At 40.1% G+C, this 21,339-nt stretch overlaps 1 protein-coding gene and 1 non-coding gene across 6 annotated transcripts in view; both read right to left on the bottom strand.

Moving 5' to 3' along the window:
• Positions 1 to 21,339, bottom strand: part of PDSS2 (decaprenyl diphosphate synthase subunit 2) — a 251,369-nt gene that overhangs the window by 35,354 nt on the left and 194,676 nt on the right. For 3 of the 5 annotated variants that reach the window (XM_054699075.1, XM_054699073.1, XM_037520173.2), the window contains exon 7: positions 20,973 to 21,005. In XM_054699075.1, coding sequence (XP_054555050.1) covers positions 20,973 to 21,005 — 33 coding nt within the window. The other 2 variants (XM_054699076.1, XM_054699074.1) reach the window with 2 other exon arrangements.
• LOC119253590 (U6 spliceosomal RNA) lies at positions 846 to 952 on the bottom strand. The gene has a single exon (XR_005127128.1). It is a non-coding gene; the product is annotated as a U6 spliceosomal RNA (small nuclear RNA).

The following is a 21,339-nucleotide window of genomic DNA, read 5'->3' on the forward strand; positions in this document are numbered from 1 at the left end:
TTAAAACCCTTCACTGCTTTCCAATAGCCTTAAGAAAAAAACAATTTCTTTCATGGGGCATAGAAGTCCCTTCCTCACCTACTTCTTGCCAAGTCTGCTTTTTTCTTCTTTTCCTCTACCATGTATTTAGGGAAACTACTTGCTATCTGCTCTGAGACTGTCGCTATCCCCTACTCCCACTAAGCTCCCCAAAGTTCATTTGGGTGGAATGTACTCAGCTAGGATGATAGCGCTTATAGCTAGGAAAATTCTTCAGGGCTCCTGGAGCAGCCTGTGCATATCTGGAGCATAGCATTATTACACAGTGTTGTATTTCAATTCTCCATTCACTTGTCTACCTCTCCACTAGACTTCGAATTGCTGCATAATGCATGAAACATAAAGGGATAAAAGAAAGAACCTGTTCATCTAAGTATATGGGTGAGAGAACTGAAGTCCAGAGAAGCTCAGCTGCTCACCCAAGATCACAGATGGATAGTATGGTAAAGCCGAGATCAGACGCCAGGTTTCCAGTCCAGTGAAATTTAAAATTAGACTCCACCAAATATCAGCACTCCCAATGTCACCACACAACAAATGAACTTGGGAATATTTCAGTTTAGGGTTCTCCGGTCTCCTGCCTGTCACTGAATGTATGAAGGCCTAAAACGGTGCTGGATCTTAGAGGCAGCCAGATTCAAACCCTGTTCTAGCTTTATAAGCTCAGGGAAGCAATGTTAACTCTCTCAGTTCTAAATGGGGATAACATCATTCCCTTGTAGAATTGTTTGTGTGACTCCCTGAGATAGCACAGAAGGCTTTATGGTGTCTAAAACACTATAGACTTGATTTTTTAAGATTTTTAAAAAAATATGGAACATTTCACAGATTTGCACATCAACCCTGCACAGAAGCCATACTAACCTTCTCTGCATGGTTCCAATTTTAGTATATGTGCTACTGAATCAAGCACAATTAAGTCTATTTTAACTTAATACACAACAACCTCAAATGTGGCTGGATTTGGGTCAGGCCAGTCTTAAAAACTTAAAAAAAAAAAAAAAAAAAAGAACCTGCCTGCCCATGATTGTTGTCCTTAATTCCCCCAAATACAAATTAGACAGGCTAACACTCTTATTTTAGACTTCTAGATTGGTACTTGCAGGCATGTGGATATCTGTGTAACTGGATTTCAATTTACAAATATTAATTATAATTAACTGCAACAGGTATTAATATGATGTGTAAAAAGTATAACAGTCCTTCTCTGCTTTACAGATCAGAAAGTAATTAAAGGTATATAGTAAAAGGCAGCACAACTAAGGTGCAGATGTAGGACTACAGACGATCAAAGAAATGAGAAGTCAACTTTAATTAGAAGAATTTTAGGAAGGCTTTATAGAGTATCTGAGGCATGTCTTAAGAATGTCAATAAGTAGTTATGGGGCTGGGGGTAGCAAGGGAATTGTAGGGAGAGGGGATAGCTTGAGCAAAAGCACAAAGGAGACCAGAGTGCATTGTCCTGAGACTAGAAACAGATGAGTGAGCTACAGCTTTCAGGAATAAGAGGTAGGGAATCCAGTAGGGCTCTGAAAACCAGGTCAAGAAATTTGAACTTTATTAAAAGAATTTCTTTATAATAAAATATTTTTAAATTATAGAAAAGTTGAAAGACTAGCACAAGAGTGGGCACATTATGGCCCTGAGCCAGATCTGCAAAACTACCCTCCCCACCCAGCCATTTATAAATAAAGTTCTGCTGGAACATAACCATGTCCATTCATTTCAGTATTGTCTGTGGCTGCCTTTGTGTTCTAATGGCAGTGCTGAAGAGCAAGCAGCTGCCACAGAGATTTTATGAACTGCAAAACCTAAAATATTTACCCTTTGACCTGTATAGAAAAAGTCTGCTGATTCCTGGACTAGTATAATGAGTCACCACATATCCTTTACCTAGATTCAACAGTTATTAATATTGTGGGTGTTTTCCGAACCATTTGTAAGTAAGCTGTTGGCAGTATATGCAGGTAAATTAGCTCTCCAGGGGAGGGGAAAAAAAGCCCTATTTGTAGCATTTGCAGAGTTTTATGGTATAAATACTCCCATCATAGCAGATTTCAAGTAATAGAGGGTTATGGAATCACAAAATTCTTGAACATTTAGCAATAGGCTCTGAGTTGGTAGGACTTGGTTTGTGTACACCATAAGCTACAGGATGGTTGAGATTTGTTTTGACATGTGTCTCTTAAGAAGGTTCTCTTACATAACCAGAATGCTATTATGAGCTAATAATAATCCACCAATATTCACCTACTATATAGTCCATGTGTAAACTTCCCCAAATGGCTCCAGAATGTCCTCTTTAGCCTTTTTATTTTTCCTCAAACCATGATCAATCCTGTTGCCACACTGCATTTATTCGTTGGGCTACTTTAATCTTTTTCCCCCTATGATATTGCCATTTTGAAAGGATCAGTTTATGTTGAACAATGTTCTACATTCTGAATCTCTCTGACTACTTCATTTATATTGTTACTCTATAACTTTATTTAGCTAGGTCCAACTGAATATTTGATGATGGCTTACATTGATTACATGTAACCCTTTAATGAAGGGTAATCATATTTGGGCAAAACAGAGGACACTTTTGAAAGTTACTCAAGTCCTAAAAGAGCGAATTTCTCTTACCCAAAGACTACTAGACTCTCAGTTAATACTCAAATCTACTCTCCACAAAATTGGGTCACAAGGCTTTGTATACCGAGGGACCATCATGATAGCTTTGATGTGTGAAATGCCCATTTTATGACTCACCAGTAATCTAATCCTTCATGGAAAGTATTATTCCTCATAGAAATCTTTATATACTTCCACCAGCTAAACATAAGGTGTTGGCTCAAAGGAAATCTTTTAGATATAACTAATAGGCAACAGTGAAACTCATTTTCACTATAAATTAGAATTGGCAATGTGTCTATTCTGAAAAATGGCATCCTTGGTAAATAAATGTGACAAGACACATTAAACAGGAGTTTCTAAACTTTGCTAACAACAGAGTCACCTGGGGAACTTGAAAACGTAGATGCCTGGGCCTCGTTCCTAGAGATGGCTTTTCTAACTTCTGAAAAGTGCTTCTCGGGTCATTACAATAACTAGCCAGATTTGGGAGTATCTTCACTCACTGGAGCACAAATTTTGAGCTACTGTATTTTAAAAATGTTGTGTGGGGTTTACACCCTTTTAGCTATACTTTACACTGATCACATTCAATTCAATAAGCATTTACTGAGCACCTATATGGCTTAGGTCTCTAGTAGGGCAGGAGATACATAGAGAAAGACAGTTGTTGCTTCTTAGGACGACCTGTTGGAGGGGCTGTCACAGGACTGCAGAATCAGATATGGTTGAAGAGAACACTGAAGAACTGGACCTATGACTTTGTTCTAATAGTCGCCAGAGAAAAAAACCACAATTAAACAAAAATCTTTCCACTTTGCCTTCACTTATATTTTGACTGGACAAATCCCAAATTGAAGTACAGGTAGACTTTTCCATATTAGGATGTGCTAGAATGCCCACTTTGGCCCTCATGGCTTGAAAAACACTAGCTGTAGGATGAAGAACACACACACGCACACACAGAGAAGTGGTGAATTATCTGTGTTTTATTTCCCTGATATAGCACTTTAGAGCACTAATATAATTAAATCTCTAATTAAGTCAGCTGAATAATTGTGTAAGTGCAGCATCACCTGAAATAAATTAAGTCCAAATCCCCTGTTAGAGGATCCAATTAAAGATATTAACGCAGAGAAAAGAGGATGCAAAGTACTTAAAGTTAAGTGCATTATTATTTAACATTTATTAAAAGATGTTATTAAACACCTTTTCAGTGATAAATGTTGCTTTTATGTGATACTTTTGAGTAACTCACTGTATGCCTCTGAAAAGTATTTGGATCAAAAGTCCTCTTAAAACAGGCCTTGCTGGGGGTCTAAGTAGCTTTGGGAAAAGTGGAAGCAGCAGTCACATCTCTCCAAAGAAGCCAGAGAAAGACGTTAAGACCTAGGAGAGGGCTTCCCCGGTGACGCAGGGGTTGGGCGCTGGGTTGCGAGGCTGCCCACAGCCTCTGTAGCATCGGTTCAATCCCCCGCTGCTCCCCGGCCACCGGAGGAGGGTCCCACATGGCGCGCAGACCTCTCCTGCCGCCCGCTGCTCCCCTGAGCGGTGTACTTTGGTCCTTCTGCCTACTCTGCTCCCTGCTCTGGCTCTGGTGAATTCTCTCACCCTCCCGGCTTCTGACTGTACCCAGTGCTTGTATAGATAAATAAATAAATCTTAAAAAAAAAAAAGACCTAGGAGAACCCCAAGTACAATCTCCTCATCTTGTTTCGTAGATTTGTGAGAGGAGCTAATGAGGTGGACAAAAGTCCCCAGCACATTTGTGATATAGCATGGTTACAGAGTAAACTCTCCAAGGCCTTAGATTTTAAAAGGCCCAGGTGTAAAAGGAGGAGCATGCCAGCCTGGGCCCTGTGGACCCCAGCCCTGCACAAGGCACCAGTGTATAGAATGCATGCAACCCCTGAGTAAGAGGCACTGGCAAAGGAGAGGACAAAACTGTGAAAACCGAGTGGGAATTCCACTCATAAATCTGTATGATCACCAGGATAATTGTCACAAGTGTTTTTAAAGTGTGGTGCCTCACAGGAAAATGTTCAGAAACAAACAACTTTGTCAGAATTGGCTAAAGACCAATAGGGGTGGGTGGGGGAGAAAGATAATGACAAATACAAGGGGCTTGAAAATGTGATGGATGTATGTTGAATAAGAAGAATAAATATGCTCAAATATCTGTAAAAGGTAATACACTATTTTTTTTTTAAAGATTTATTTATTTATTTATACAAGCACTGGGTACAGTCAGAAGCGCGGGAGGGTGAGAGAATTCACCAGAGCCAGAGCAGGGAGCAGAGCAGGCAGAAGGACCGAAGTACACTGCTGAGGGGAGCAGCGGGCGGCAGGAGGGGTCTGCGCGCCATGTGGGACCCTCCTCCGGTGGCCGGGGAGCAGCCGGGGATCGAACCGGCGTCGCAGAGGCCACGGGCAGCTTCGCAACCCAGTGCTCAACCGCAGCGCCACAGGGGAAGCCCGGTAATACACTATTTACACAAGATAAAGAGGGAATAGAACAACTGCTGAATGAGTTAAAATTTGTAAAGACTAAAGTTAAGTTCATGAAGAGGGGTTTTTCAGGGCAAAAAGTGCATTCAAATAGCCTATGCCATGTTGCCAGAGAGGCCTTTGTTCAGTTAGCATTCTGGCTTTCATCTGGCTTCTGGTGTCTTTCCCTTTCCAAGACTACCCAACTCCCATTCCATAACATAATGTTATCCTCAAGACAAATAACATTGTGGCACCCACTGAGTTCCCGCCCTACCAGCAGCTTTTTCACTCATTGTGTCTTATGTTCTGTTGGGCCTTCATCTCCTAGCACTTTGCCTGTCTTCCTCCTCATTCTGGAGACCTGGTTTCCAGTTTAAATCTTCAGAGAGAGAGATCCACCAGATCCTGACCTGCTAGGGCATGTTACCCTGCGTGCACATAAATATCCTTTCTGGCTACTAAATGGCTGAGAAATCTCAGAGACTGGAAATTCAAATGACTGATGTCTTCAAAAGATAAAACAAAAACCAATGAGATGAAGACAAAGGGGCATTCTGGAACACAGACCAGAGAATTTATGGGCATGGCAAAATTCTAGAAAAGGTTAAAAGTGGAAGTCTCAGTTTGGCAGTGACTCATATATGCTGAGAATCTTTTTTTTTTTTTTTTAAGATTTTATTTATTTATTTATACAAGCACTGGGTATAGTCAGAAGTGCGGGAGAGTGAGAGAATTCACCAGAGCCAGAGCAGGGAACAGAACAGGCAGACTGACAAAATACACTACTGAGGGGAGCAGCGGGTGCAGCAGGAGAGGTCTGTGTACCATGTGGGACCCTTGCCGGCGGCCGGGGATCAAACTGGCGCTGCAGAGGCTGCGCGCAGCTTCGCAGACCAGCGCTCAACCGCTGCGCCACCAAGGGAGGCCCTGAGAATCTTTGATAGCCACGTTTTTTATATGTCAAGATTGTGATGTAGATACATAAACAAACAAACAAACACACAAATAAAACCCCCTGCAAACATTGGCTTGACCAAATACTTTTCAGAGGCATGTCCAAAACATAGGTTCTGGAAATGGTCTGGAAATGGTCACCTCACTCTTTGATGGTAAACTTATGGTGCCAAAAAGGGCACTGCCAAGAAGACTGGGACTAGTACTAAGATGAAGAAATATCTGGAAACATAATATGGAAGGAATATTTACCTAAAGGAAAGGACTAAAAGAGTCATCTTCAAATATCTAAAGTAACTGAGGTGCCTCCCTGGCGGCACAAGGGGTTGCGTCACAGCACTATGGAGCTATTTGCAGCCACTGCAGCATGAGTTTGATCCCCGGGAAGAGAGCTGACTCACATGGCGCAGCAGACCTCTCCTGTCTCACCCACTGCTCCCCTCAGCAGTGTATTTCAGTTGATCTGTCTGTTCTGCTACCTACTCTGATGAATCTTCTTACCTCCTGCACCTCTGGCCTATACCCCAGTTCTTGTATGCATAAGTAAGTAAATTTTTTTTTCATAAATATTTATTTATTTATGCATACAAAAGCTGGGGTACAGGCCAGAGATGTAGGGGGGGGGTGAGAGGATGCACCAGAGACAGAGTGGGAAACAGAAGAGGTCTGCTGCGCCATGTGGGTTGCTCCCTGGCTGGCTGGGGATCGAACTCGTGCTGCAGAGGACGCGGATCGCTTCATAGTGCGGTGCTTAACCTCTTGCACCACCAGGGAGGCCCAATAAGTAAATCTTTAAAAAAAAAAATTAAAAAAATTAAATTAGTGAGTTTCCATAGAACTTTCTAAAAAAAAAAGTAAAAGTAACTGAAAGGAAGGAGTAGTCCCAATGTATATGCTTCAGCAGACAGAATAAAGTGACTAGTTGAAGTTTCTAAGAAGCAGATTTCAATTACCAATAGTAAAGAGCTTTCAAATCTGGGAAGCAGATTTCAATTACAAGAAATAAAGAGCTTTCAAATGTCTAACAACAGAGTACTTTTGACAAGCTGTGAACTCCTTATTATTGGAAGTTCTCAGCAGCTGGATGACCACATCAGAGAAAGTCTGAATGTAACTCTTAGCTGATGTGGGTGGTGGAACAAGTCAGCTGCCAAGGTCCCATTCAACTCCAAGTTTCTAGCTGACTGCTTCATTGAAAGGTCTTGCCAACTTTTGAGTGTCAATACTTGGTGCAAAAGAAATTTGTCAATTGAAACCTCTCTTCAATATGATAAACTGTGACATGTATTACAAACAACAAAGACAGCATTCCTTTTTACTTAGAATAACAAATTATCTGCAAGAGTTTAAAAGTAAAAAAGGTACTGGGCCTCCCTGGTGGCGCAGCGGTTGAGCGCTGGGTTGCGAAGCTGCCGGTGACCTCTGCGGCGCCGGTTCGATTCCTGGCTGCTCCCTGGCCACCAGAGGAGGGTCCCGCATGGCGCGCAGACCTCTCCTGCCGCCCGCTGCTCTCCTCAGCAGTGTACTTCGGTCCTTCTGCCTGCTCTGCTCCCTGCTCTGGCTCTGGTGAATTCTCTCACCCTCCTGCGCTTCTGACTGTACCCAGTGCATGTATAAACAGAACAAACAAACAAACAAATAAATAAATAAATAAAACATGCCTCTATAAAAAAAAAAAAAAAAAAAAAAAAGTAAAAAAGGTACTGATCCTAATTCTTAAGCAAAAATGGAATATGAAAATAAGATAATTTTTAGTTATTTCCTCAATCATATGAATTCACATGCAAAAACACGGAAGAATGGATGTGTTCCCCAATATTAAAATATCAATATTATGGATAGAAACTGAGAGTAGAAAAATTTAGGTCTCACAAGGACACAAGCCAAGAGGTGGGGGTACAGATGACTAATGAGTCTTAAACTAAAACGACTATGGAAGTCTCCAGGAATGAGGGAGAGTCAGAAAATATTATCAGTCAGAGAGGGGGACAGAGAGGATTATCAGTCATAGAAGACTGACCCAACCTCATTCCAAGACAGCAGTTTCCACAATGATTCTGTCAAAGAACACTATGTAAGAACACCCCTGGCAAAATGTAGTTCTCCTGCCCACCTGTGTCTATGCTAGGTGTTTATTTTCTTAAACCTATACCTTTCAAAAATACAGTTCTTGTCTTTTTGGGCTGCCCTTCTGTGTCTGTGCAGGGATTCCTTTTTCCTTTTTCCCTTCCCTTAATAAACTTGCCACGTGGTGATGAGTGGGAACAACTGCTTAATTCTTTCTCAGAGGGACTCAAGCACCCCATACACCAAACCCTATCATCTGAACCCCACCACTTACACAGCTACCACTAGCAATAACAGCAGAGACAATTCCATATATAGTGCTTATGTGAGCCGAGTAATCCTCAGAACAGTCCTATAAAGTTGTGCTACCATTATTATCGTTTTACCAATGAATAAATTAGGGCAAGAATATGTTGCCTCAGGTAACACAGAAGTCAAATAAATGCTAAAGTCAAGATTCAAAGAGTTCTTGCTCTTAACCAACATTCTCGATGCTTTTTCTTCTACTCCATTACAAACTGGAAAGCATTACAATTTAATTTGAGAAGTGACCACATACCTATATCAACAATGTTCTTTGAATGCCTAATCACAAGGGCAATTTTTTTAGTAGATAAAAAAATGCATCAAGTCAAATAACTCTGGGTAAAAACATACAGAGAAGATAGAAAATCAAAGTCATCATTGGATTATGTACCTGTGTTATAACATACACATTTTAAAATCACAATTAAAAATGCCATATGGCTACAGAACAAATTTCAGTAGGGATTGGAGGTGGAAAATTTCCACATTTTCTTCTAAGAAAATAACCATAAATATCTCAATTGGTTATATTCTTCTGATTATACTTAAAAAGATACTGAATAAGGCTCAGGTATTATTATATCTACTACTGAGTCACAAAACAAAACTGGTATACATTTTTATTTAAATCCTTAACTGATAAAAACATAATTAGAATTATAGTATTTATACCACATATATATGTGTATCAGTGCACATATGTATATGTATAAAAACCCCTATACACATATGTATATGGATTAGGGAAATTCTCATGCAGTTAATAAAATTTCACTGGTGCACTCAAAATTGCTGGCTCCATGGCACATAATTTATGCAAAGTAGTATTTGCTACTTAAAGAACAGAGATCAATTTGTAGTTGAGGGTATGAGCAGTTGTGCCCGATTTCAAAATACAATGACATGGAAAAAAACATACAATTTAAATCTTAGTTTATAAACTTTCATCAGCATTTGATAGGTTGGCTATTATATAATATGGAGTTATATTAAATTGATGCTTAATTCCATAGAGAAGCAATCAGTTTTTTTGGTTATGTCTTCTGAAGGAAAATTTATGATTTATAAACAGTGACAGATGTTTCAATATATTTAGTCAAAGTTAGTTTTTAATTTTAGTTATCATATTCCAAAAAGGACCTTAATTCTACACACTGAAATTCAAAAAGCAAAACAGGGAACATGAAGCAAACTATAATGGAATTCAACAAGCAAAAACATAGGCTGTAGACTTTAGTAACGAGCCACTGTTGCCTGTAGCTTTTTTAGCAGTGAATCAGTAAATAGCAAGGTCTGTAATCTCATGACAAATAGTATGCTGGTTATTTCATTAAAAAGAACACTGTGGGAAGAAAGCACTAACATTATGTAGGTAGCAAATAGTCCTGGGATTATTTGAGGAATACATAAACCAAGAGTGAGTGAATTTGGGTTTCTATTATTTTATTCAAGTCCACATCTTACTTATACCTTTCTTAAAATACTTCTCATATTCCGATATTTCATCTCTTTAGCATTTGGATGCTAATATCTGGGATTACTTGCCTAAAAACTACCATAAACACTAATATCCCCATGACCCTAGACTTCTAATACCCTAATATGCATCTTCATCCAAGATGAAATTAAAACACATTTATGACTTCTATCACTAGAAAGCACTTCAAACTATAGAAAAAAATATATCTAGGGAGAGTAATAACAATGAAATAAATGTATACCTCAACCATGTCTCCCAGGCAGATTGCATCAGACTAGGGGCAAATGCAGGAATCAATGTTTGGGGTGAAGCGGTTACTGTTGGTGCCATGTAAGTGCCTGCAAACATCTGCAGGATTACCACCTCTTCCAGATGTGAGAGGACTCTGTTACGGTGTTATGGAAGGTATATTTGTAAACAGAGAACCTTGCTTCCCTCATGAAAATGGTGATGAGAACTTGAGTTAAATGGCTATATCTATAAAATTTGCTTGGAAAAACAAAAAATTATTATTTTGTAGTATGTCTAAAGCACCTTGACAAGCAGTAAGGTGGTAAAGAATACACACTATGGAGTCTGAAGATCTAGTTGGAATCATGACTGTGAAAAAGTAACTGTTAGGTTATTTTGATTTCCTTTCCACAAAACAAAGGTAATCAGATACAGAATCTGATGGAACCCTTTGCTTTAATGTATATTTTGAGCAGAGTACACATTGAAAATCAACTACACAATAGCATGCATCACAAAGTGCTAACAACACACAGAAAGGCCTACAACCTATCCTAACAGATGGGTCAGGAATAAATCAAATATAGAGGTTAGCATAATTTCCTTAGCTCTAGAGCAGGGACACCTTCCCCAGGGGGCACTATTGCACCACACCTCAATCAATCTTTGGTGGTACACCTTTGGCTTTATCTGGTAAATAGGTAAGATCAAGCTAGAAAGTCAAGGACTGGGAACAAAGGGATAGGATCCACTCACTAGTCATCTTTAGTAGCATTTTACAAACCACTACCCCATGTTGCAGGTCTTGTCATCTCTGCTGTTATGTTGGTAATTCTATTTGAAAAGTGAGGTGACACAGCCCAGCTTGCTATTTCAGGAAGGTGGTTAAGCACATCCAGGATCAATACTTTGTCTGATGTGGTAAGTGGGGAGCTGAGTGGCACTTGCAGACACTGCCCAGAAACATGGAAGAATGTCTTCAGATGTCCTGACTAAACAGATTACCACTGCGACAGAACAAATATCCTGAACTCACAAAATCCTTAATTCTTAAAGACTGCAGGTAATTACAAACACTTATAACGTACTAAAATCACATTGAGCATAATACAGAGGTGCTATCCTTTTGTTTTCCCTCCAAAAATAATTCTGGAAAACCCCTGCCTCTCTGCTATTTTTTTTTTTTTTTTTTAATAACAAGGATATTATTCCCTTCAGGTCTACTTAAATTCAATGGACTAAACAGGCTCCTCTCTGGGGACTGGGAACTGTCCTCCACTAAAGACACACTGGCTCTCCCTGTGCACAGGTGGCTCCCAATACCACAAACTGGGAGAAATCATTGAAGCCAGATACCCCACAGTGCAGATCATTTACCCACAACCCAGCCTGGAGAACATTTTTTAGTTTTCTAGACTATGATTCAAAAGGTTACCCCAAATGAATCGTTGTTTCAACCTAGGAGGTGGGAAGAGATCATTGAAAATGCAACCATATGATTGAAAATATACTTGGGGAAGGAAAAAGAGGCACAAAGGTAAGTCAAGTATGCCTTATGAATTAAAAGAACAGAATACAAGCACAAACATTTGGTTCCTTATTCATTGATTCAGGAATTCAACAAACATTTTCGGGTATCTAGTACGTGTCGGGGCTGTGCTTGGTTCTCAGGGTATAAATGCGAGCAAACCAAACATGATTCCAGGCTTATAACTAACAACTGGTCTTCATCAACAATCTAAATCTGCCTTAGCTTCCTGGTGTTAGATATTATGTAGAGATGTAATTATTTTAGGGTCCAGTATCAAAATGGTAAATTTAACAATAAAAGAGATTGCCCTATCAAATATTATTATTGTGAACTAAATATTGTAGCACTCATATAATTAGAAACCAAAGATTAACAGTTAGGAATATATGATTTGAAGAAAAATAAAAAAGATTTACAACCGCCTAGAAGATTGAATTATAATACTATCAACAGTATTTGGGCTAACAACTGAGAAGGTGGCATATTTTATAATGACATAAAGAGGTTTATCATTGATATCATTTAATAATTTTATTCATGATCTACAAGGGAATAGAGATTATAATTATTCAATCTGTTGATGCCATTGAAGTGTGTGGGATTGCTAGCACCTCAGAGAACAAGAATCTAATTTTAAAATAACATTAAGAAATTAGAGGAATAGATCATCAAAGCAAGATGATAGTCACTGGAGACAAATGCAAAATAATATACTCAGAGACTTGTGGAGGAGAAAACTGGCCTGATGATGGGGAATGAATGAATGTCCAGAGGGCAATTATTTTGCTAAAAGACCTGAGGGCTCATAAAAGGGCAGAGCTCAGGTTTCAGGTATAAACCATTCATGGTATGTGTTATTAGAATTTATTTTTGATTTAAAGTTTCACATGATACAAAAGCTTCTGCTTTTTATTTTGGACAGAAATGGATCATGGTTATTTTTCCATCATTAATAATTCTATTTTGAAGGTGATTTGGAATCAAAACAGGAGTTGCAAAAACCAACGTTAGTAAATTAATTGTTTTGAAAAAAAACAAACAGAATCTATTCGTTATTGCCTCAAGGAAAAACACTTCTTGTCTGAAATATGATTGCCAAAAAAAAAGATTTGGTTTTTAAGGAAACAAGCAGAGGGGAATTTAAAATGTTCAGATGGGGCCTCTCTGGTGGCGCAGGGGTTAAGACGCAACCTATAAAGAAATCCGCAGCCACTGCAGCACAAGTTCTATTCCCAGCTGGCCAGGGAGAAACCCACATGGTGGGACAGATCTCTCCTGTCTCGCCCGCTGCTCCCCTCAGCAGTGTACTTCGGTCCATCTGCCTGTTCTATTCCCCACTCTGTCTCTGGTGAATCCTCTCACCCTCCTGTGCATCTCTGGCCTGTACCCCAATTCTTGTATAAAAATAAATAAATCTTAATAAAATAAAATAAAATGATCAGATGGCAGTGCTGGTGGTATCCTCCAGTACATACTCTTGTGCTGTGGTTAGGTAGCCAGACCCATACCAGGCCTCCTTCTCAATTGTCTTCTAGCACCTCAACCCCTTCTTGAGGCCCAGCGCAGAAATGTAGTATGAAACAATTACATTTTCTCTCATGTATTTCTGCCTACTGACATAGAAGGAAGCACTTTCTCTAAGAGTCTAGAATTTAATTCTGATTATGTCACCAAAACATGATTTCAGGGCCTCCCCTGGTGGCACAGGCGGTTGAGCGCTGCACTGTGGCGCTGTCTGCAGCCTCTGCAGCACCGGTTCGATCCCGGCCGGCTAGCGAGGGTCCCACATGGCACAGCAGACCTCTCTTGTCATGCCTGCTGCTCCCCTCAGCAGTGTATTTCCTCAGTCTGCCTGTTCTGTTCCCTGCTCTGTCTCTGGGGAATCCTCTCACCTTCCTGCGAATCTGGCCTGTACCCCGTTTCTTGTATAAATAAATAAATCAATCTTAAAAAAAAAACATGATTTCAGGGATGTTAGTTTTCAATTTTCAGTATCTCTGGGCATAATATGAAAAAATAAAACACCTCAATTCAAATCACCTTACACTTTTAAAACAAATACTTTTAAAAATACAATATATATTTCTTTTTTAAAAACATGCATAAATGTTACCACTTTAATGACCTTATTTGCATTTTTACATGTTGTCTTTCAGATTTAGCATATAAAATTTTACACAGTTGTACCAACACTATAAAGGTATTTGCATTTTTCCCTTTAAATTTTATTATTAACATCTAATTGTACAAATCCTTTATGGAAAAAGACAGAAGAATATCAATGCTTCTATATAGTCTCCATAATTATCACTGACACAGAAGTCCTAAATGTTAAGACAAATTCAAGAGGTTAAAGGAAATGTGAGATTTAGTATATATAGTGTTGTTGAATAGAATATTTTACCAAAGGAGTTAATGTAAAGTCTCAAGGTGGAAGTAGCAGCATCTGCCCAGGAGAAGAGTATAGGGAAGAGAAAACACAGCAACATCTGGTCTCTGAATGTGCCAATGTGAAAAATTCTCAGAGCCAGAGAGCCAGGGTTATGGGAAAGACCAAGCATACAAAACCTGTCTGCCAGAAAAAAAAAAAAAAAAGAGACTGGCTTTGTCAGTGAAGGAAGGATGATAATATTTACAGAAAATTTCTTGTAGTCTAGATTCAAAAAATAGACTTTTGGTTGAAGCAATCCACGTAAAATGAGAGAGAAGACACAGCTAAAAGGGCAAATCTTGGAATGATCCATGACGGAGAGGAAAGACTTATTTTTTCCTCTTTAAGGGGACATGATGATATGTGATCATGCAAATGCAAATGTCTGTGGACAGCACTGTTCGCTGGTAGGAAGAGAATTTTAATGTGTTCCCTATGCAAATGCATTTCATGATAAAACAAAATGTGCAAGGCCTTCTGTGGGCGGGGAGGGAAGAGGAGAGCAGGGCTCTAGAAACTGCCTGAGGGGCATGAGAGGACAGAGTCAGGAGAACATGCCACTTTGGAACCCCAACAAATTCCAGGAGAGGTTAGGTCAAAACTGAATCCTTTAAGAAAAAATCACATTTGAGGTGAACTGGATGCTAATGAACTACAACCTGCAAGCCTTATCTTCATCAAGTGTTTAACCTTGAGCAATTCTGTATTTAGAGAGAACTTCAGTGAGAAGACATTAAAAAACAATCCTCTTTTCTGTACTGAGTCATGGGGGAAATTACATAAACTGCACAGTGAAGACTGGAGCTCCAGGAAACCATTTTTAGAGTCTTGGTGTCACAGTTATCACGCATATTAAAGCCCACTTAAGGCACAGCCTAGGTACTTTTGAAAAAAATGACCAGGTATCATATCCACAGTGCCAAACAGTATGGTTTTGACCAAGATGTTAGAAGCAATTATTACAAAGAAATTGGTAAAGTCTTAGTCTCTGTGATGGAGATATTTAACAAGTCATCTTGAAAGTGTTAAAAAATTAAAATTGTAGAAGCCGAACTATAGGTGCCATGTTTTGCCTAAAGTGGTAAAAATACCATCTGCCTCAATCTTTTAGCAGCATGCTTATTTCAAGTAGCAGTAGGCTAAACTACAGGCATACGCTCAGCTCCAGCTGGGGAAAATACACAGACGTTTGTAGATGTTTTTCTAAGCAAGAGTAGTCAACATATTCATTTTCTTTCAGACATATATATTAGTTACCATAGCAAACCAAGCATGAACGTGGTCGGAGAAGCTTCTCCACCAGTCCCAACACATGCCCATGAATTCCTACAATTCAATAGGTGGCACTCTTCCCTCTAGCACTGAACTCAATCAGGTGTGTTTAACCTTGCAGCCCGAGCCTAAGGAATGGGGAACAGTCTGAAATTCACACAGCCAGAGCTGCAGACCAATCGCAACAATTAAGATCCCCACAGCACTATATATATACTATGTGGAAGAGCAAAACTATTAGCGCCAGTTTTTTGGCCACAATTCACTTCTGGCAATGACATTATGCTTAATAAAACTTCTCCTGCAGTCTTAACTAGGTTCCTTGTTTTTCCATTTTAAAAGCTACTGGGTAGAATTGCCTTACAGTTAAACAGCTTCCATTCTTGTCCAGCCCCCAGGTGGATGAATTTAGTGGGAAGAAGGCTCCTGTGCTGTGTTAACCATCTTACAGAGGCGGGGGAGACTTAGTGAATTAATAGTTGTTGAATGCTTCAAAATCTTAAGATGAAAGGCTCTGCCTTAGTGTAAGGCATCGTATCCAGGTTCGATAGCAACAGGAACTCAATTTAAAAGCAATTCAGTTTCTTATCTCAGTGTTTGAGTGTAGACCACTGTTTTGCTGAATGTGACAGACATTTTCAAGATCCAGCTAAGACTGATTTTGAAATGCTTACCTCTTTCACTCTCTGCCTTACTTCCTTGCCATTCTGAGACTGACAAAATTCGTGAGATGGCACATCAAGCCACAGAGCGTGTGGCCAAAATAAAATTTTCTATGGTTCTAGAAATCGGATGTTTCAGATAAATTTTGACTTTTGAGTAAATGTTCACCACTTGGAGCTGAAGAAATTTCCAGCAACAAAGAAATTTCACGGCGGTTTGGGTTTTTCAAAGATAGTTTTACAGAGAAACCCACGTGGGGGGCCCTAAGCCACTAACCTACATCAGTCAGCACAAGCACCAGGACCATGGAAAGCAGAGATATGTATTACTAAGGCCCCATGACATACTGCAAAGGAGAGGATACCACAGCTGTGCCCTGCAGACTGAGACAGTACTTGATAGGGATGGATATAATTTTTTTTTCCTATGTTACTTGGGTTAAGGTCTGTGTAAGGAGGATGGGTCTGAATAATTACCTAGATCAAGTTATGCCCGTCAATATCAGAAAAGCACCACATATTCCAGGGAGCTGGGTTTCCATTTATTGGTATGAAGAGAATTTCACTACACACTTGAGAAGGCAATCTTAGGGCTACTGAACATTGGGATGGACTGTTATGTAGTCAATATACTCTTAAAATGGGCTAATCTGAATTTACAGTCCTTGATTCCAGAGCTCTCATGGACTCATGCATTTCCCCCAGCAGAGCACTACCGGAACACTCATCCACACGCACTTAGCAAGTACTCCTACGTGTAAGTCTACACTGGGTACAGGAGATGCAACCATGAACAAGGCCATTGAAGCCTCTGCCTTCGGGACTCTTACATACTTGTGGAAGAAGAAAGAAACAATGACTAAATAAAAATGATAATTTTACATTATGATAAATATTGAGAAGAAAAACTTATAGCAAAGGGAGTGGCTCTTTTAGATAGGGAGGTATATGTGTGAGGGCAAGGACTCAGTCAGTCTTGCTCAAGGTGGCAGTCAGCACTAGTACAGTGCCTGGCACATATTAAATTTCAAATCAGTAGTGGCTGGGTGGATAAAGAACTGAATCTGGACTTCAGAGTAGATGGTACTAATCTGAACTACTCATTTTGAGGATAAGTGACTAATAACAGATTTCATAGTTAGCTGGTGGCAGGTTCAGAGGTGTTCTATTTGTGTACCACATTATTATTTTTTTTAAAGATTTTTTTTTATTTGTTTATACAAGAACCAGGGTACAGGCCAGATGTGCGGGAGGGTGAGAGGATTCACCAGAGACAGAGCGGGGAACAGAACAGATGGACTGACTGAAATACACTGCTGAGGGGAGCAGCGGGCGAGACAGGAGAGGTCTGCTCATCATGTGGGTTGCGCCGAGGCCGGCACAGATCGAACTGGTGCTGCAGAGGCTGTGGACAGCTTTGCAGCACTGCGCTCAACCGCCTGCGCCACCGAGGCCCTTGTGTACCACATTCTTCTGAGTCTCTTCCATTGTGCTTCTGCAATAAGAAACCCTAAAGGACTTCTCTTAATCATAAATAAGCAACAATGATCAAAAGTCACTCTATTGCCAAGTAATGATGACTTTTCCCTTATATTTATTTTTAGTCATATGTTAGGTTTCTTTAATTATAACAGTGCAATTCCACCATTTATCTCCAAGCTAGTTTATTACAAGCTTCCAAAGCATCTTCTTAACCCTCCTGATACTTGTAACCTGTGTCAAAAGCTTTCCTTTCCTCTCTGATTGAAATTGAAAAAAAACCCAAAACAACCCATACCAGGTTTTCTCCTGCAACTAACTTTATATGGTGCTATTTTCTTACTCACAGCCTTACTCCATCCCCATTTACCCAATGCTAAACAGTGTTACACACCAACTATACAAAGACAAACAAGACATTGTCACTGCCTACAAAGAGCTCACAGTATAGATCTGTCTTACAAATGAATCATTATAATATAACAGAGTAAGTACACTGAGAGATACACAGTGTATTACACCTAACATGACTAAAAAAAAAAAAATAAGGAAAAAGTCATTATTTGGCAATAGAGTGACTTTTGATAATGTTGCATAGTGTTACCTTATAGACAATGTATTTTAGGGTAAACCTAGTTAGGAAAGTGCCTAATCCAACCTTGGGGACCAGGGAGGACTTCCTATAGGAGACAATTCTAAAGTAAGTCTTATTGGAGGAGCAGGGGTAACCAGATAAAGAGGGAAGGACATTTCAAGCAGAAGGGACAGTATGAGTTAAGGACTGAAGAATAGAAATAGTACATTTCATGTAATTTTGTGCTGTTGGAGCAAAGGATGGGAGGGCATAAAGCTAATAATCCCTCTAGGGGGTGAGATCACACAGAACTTTATATGCCAGTCTAACTAGCTTTGAATTTGCCTTTTAGACACATGGAGCCAATGAGGGGTTTTAAGCTGGAGTGTAAAGCTGTCAGATTTGTGATTTAGACAGATATTCTCACTAGTAATGGATCTATGGGAACAAAAGAGAGGCTGGAAGACCAGTCAGTAGGCTGTCTGGTCCAAATAAAGACTCAACATAAGCAGTGGAAGAGAGATCAAGAGGAGAGGCTGGAGTGAAGAAATTGTAGGATAGGAAACTGGCATGACTTGGTGTAGGGTGAAGAAAATGTCAGGCTTTTCTGCCCTCCCGCCATCAGGATAGATGATGGATCCTTGAGGTCCTGAATGCATGCCTGATGGCGGGGACCTGGAGTGGGGTGTGGGCATAGGTAGATGGGATTAACCTGGGCTAAGACTGTGCTTTTAAGGGCGACATCACGGGGACACCAGCAGAAGCCGAGAGAGAAGCAAGAGAAGCAGAAGCTGAGAGAACGTCGGAGAGCCCAGATAGAATGAAGACTTGCTGGGGGCTGGAAGGCCTGCCAGCCTCCCGGCCCCCCAGCACCCCTGCCTGCTGTGTACCGGGTAAATCCCAATAAAAGACCTGCAAAAAACCACTGAGGACTCTGACTCCTCCTTCACCTGGTCTGCTGGATCCTAGAAAACTTGCACTGTGTCCATTCCTGCCCTTTACACTTGGTCATGGAATATAGGAGTGAGGGAGTAGAAGCTGTCCTATGTTTTGCGTGTGACTGACCACTGGGTTGACAGCACCAACAAGAGAGAATAAGTAAAGAGGACCAGAAATACAACATTAAGAGTGAACCCTAATGTAAACTGTGGCTGCTGGATGATAATGATGAGTCAAGTAGATTTATTGATTATAATAAATGTACCAACTGGTACAGAGTATTGATAGTGGGGGAAGTAGTGTGTTATGTGGGGATCAGGGAACTTTTTATACTTTTTGCTGAATTTTTCTGTGAATCTAAAACTCAAAAAGTTAAAAAAAACAGTTTAAAAAAAAAAGGCAGAAATGTCAGGGAAGATCTGTTTTCAGTTTAAGCTGCACTGAGTCTGCACCTATGGGACACCCAAGAGGAAACGTCCACAGTGCCCATTTGGGTATATGATAAGGCTCAAGCAGACATCTAAGGCAGGGTTACAGATATGGAGGTCCTCAGTATAGAGGTGCTCCTATTATCTAGCTTTTTTTTTTTTTAAAGATTTACTTATTTATGCATACAAAAACTGGGGTACAGGCCAGAGGTGTGGGGGGTGAGAGGATACACCAGAGACAGAGTGGGGAGCAGAACAGATGGATTTACTGACTGAAGTACATTGCTGAGGGGAGCAGTGGGCGAGTCATGAGAAGTCTGCTGCGCTGGGGATCAAACTCGAGCTGCAATGCCTGTGAATAGCTTCATAGGTTGCGTCTTAACCCTTGCACCACCAGGGAGGCCCTATCTAGCTTTTCTTGAAGGAGGTGAAAGTTTGGCAAATAAGGAAGGGAATGCATTTCAGGAAAGGAGAAAAGTTAGGGTAAAGGCACGGAGCCACAGGTGTGCACCTCAGGGCTGCCAGGAGAGGACGCTTCCAGATCAGCCCTGAAGAGATCATGAGTTTCAGCTGTCTCACTGCAAGCAGAGCCCTTCTGGTATTTCTACCTCCTCTCTTGGGAGTGCAGGTGTGTTCACATCCTGGATATTCCTGACTGTTGCATAAACTGGATAGTTAGGTGTTCCTTTAGCCCAACAGTTTTATTGATCTGTGCACTATGAGGGATCTACGTATCCCACACCCCTGCTAAAATGTTCCACCTGTCCCTAAGGGGAAAAGAGATCTTAACCCACACATGCCCATGGGACTGCATTGGTGCACTGAAATCTGAATGCCCATGGAGGCTTTTAACCAAAGCAGTGAGTCAGAATTGTCTGTGAAGACTTTTTCAAACCTTTCCATCCTTACTCTGCCCTGCTTTCCCACCAGGGGGTCTTGATCTGGTGGAAGAGGGCATGAAGCAGGGGTAACCTAGGCATATGCGTTTTCAGAAGCTCACAGTGATATGAAGACTACAAGCTTGGACTACAAGCACCTGCATGGTGCTTCTTAGGCATTATCTGATGGTGCTAAAAGTTGTTTTCCATCCCTTGAAGGAAAACCAAAGGCAGTGGTTAGAGATCTTACCTGCTTTATCTTTATCTTTCTTACAACCACCTGACATCATATGGTGCGTTCATTTGGTTGTTTATTGTTATCTTTTCCACCCACTAGACTGTATATTCCTGAAAGGACAGACTCCATCTGGTTCACTGTTGTATTCCCAACACCTAACAAAGTGTCTGGAATGAAGTAGATACTTAACAAATAAACTTATTGTTGCCTGAATGTTATTTTACTTGAGATTGCCTGTTATTTAATGGGGAATGTCCCTCAATTTTGAATGTGATGATACTCTTTTGACCTTTCAAATATGAACAAAAAATAAACTGTAATGTCTAAAGCTGTGTTGTAGGTATAAAATCTACCTACCTTAGCATAGTCCAATCTTCCCCTTTCTTGAGCCTAAAATAGAAAAGAGGGGGAAATTAGTTAATTCTTTAAAAAAATTAGCACCTCCATAACTTTTGCTTCTCAAGGAATAAAAACCTATTTTCTCCCTCTCTATATGTATACATCTCTCTCTATATATAATTTTCAAACAAATAGAAAAGTTGAAATACAGTACAATGAACACACAAATACTCCCTATCTAAAGTTGCCAATAGAAGACATCATAACTCTTCAGACTTCAGCATATTTTATAAACATAGGACATCTATATATAAACACATGACCACTATCAAATATTAAAAACTAACAATGTGGCATTCACCTAACATACAATCCACATGTATTG

Source organism: Talpa occidentalis, unplaced genomic scaffold (genome assembly GCF_014898055.3).
Source record: "Talpa occidentalis isolate TD23 unplaced genomic scaffold, MPIMG_talOcc4v2.1 talOcc4.2, whole genome shotgun sequence".
NCBI lineage: Eukaryota > Metazoa > Chordata > Mammalia > Eulipotyphla > Talpidae > Talpa > Talpa occidentalis.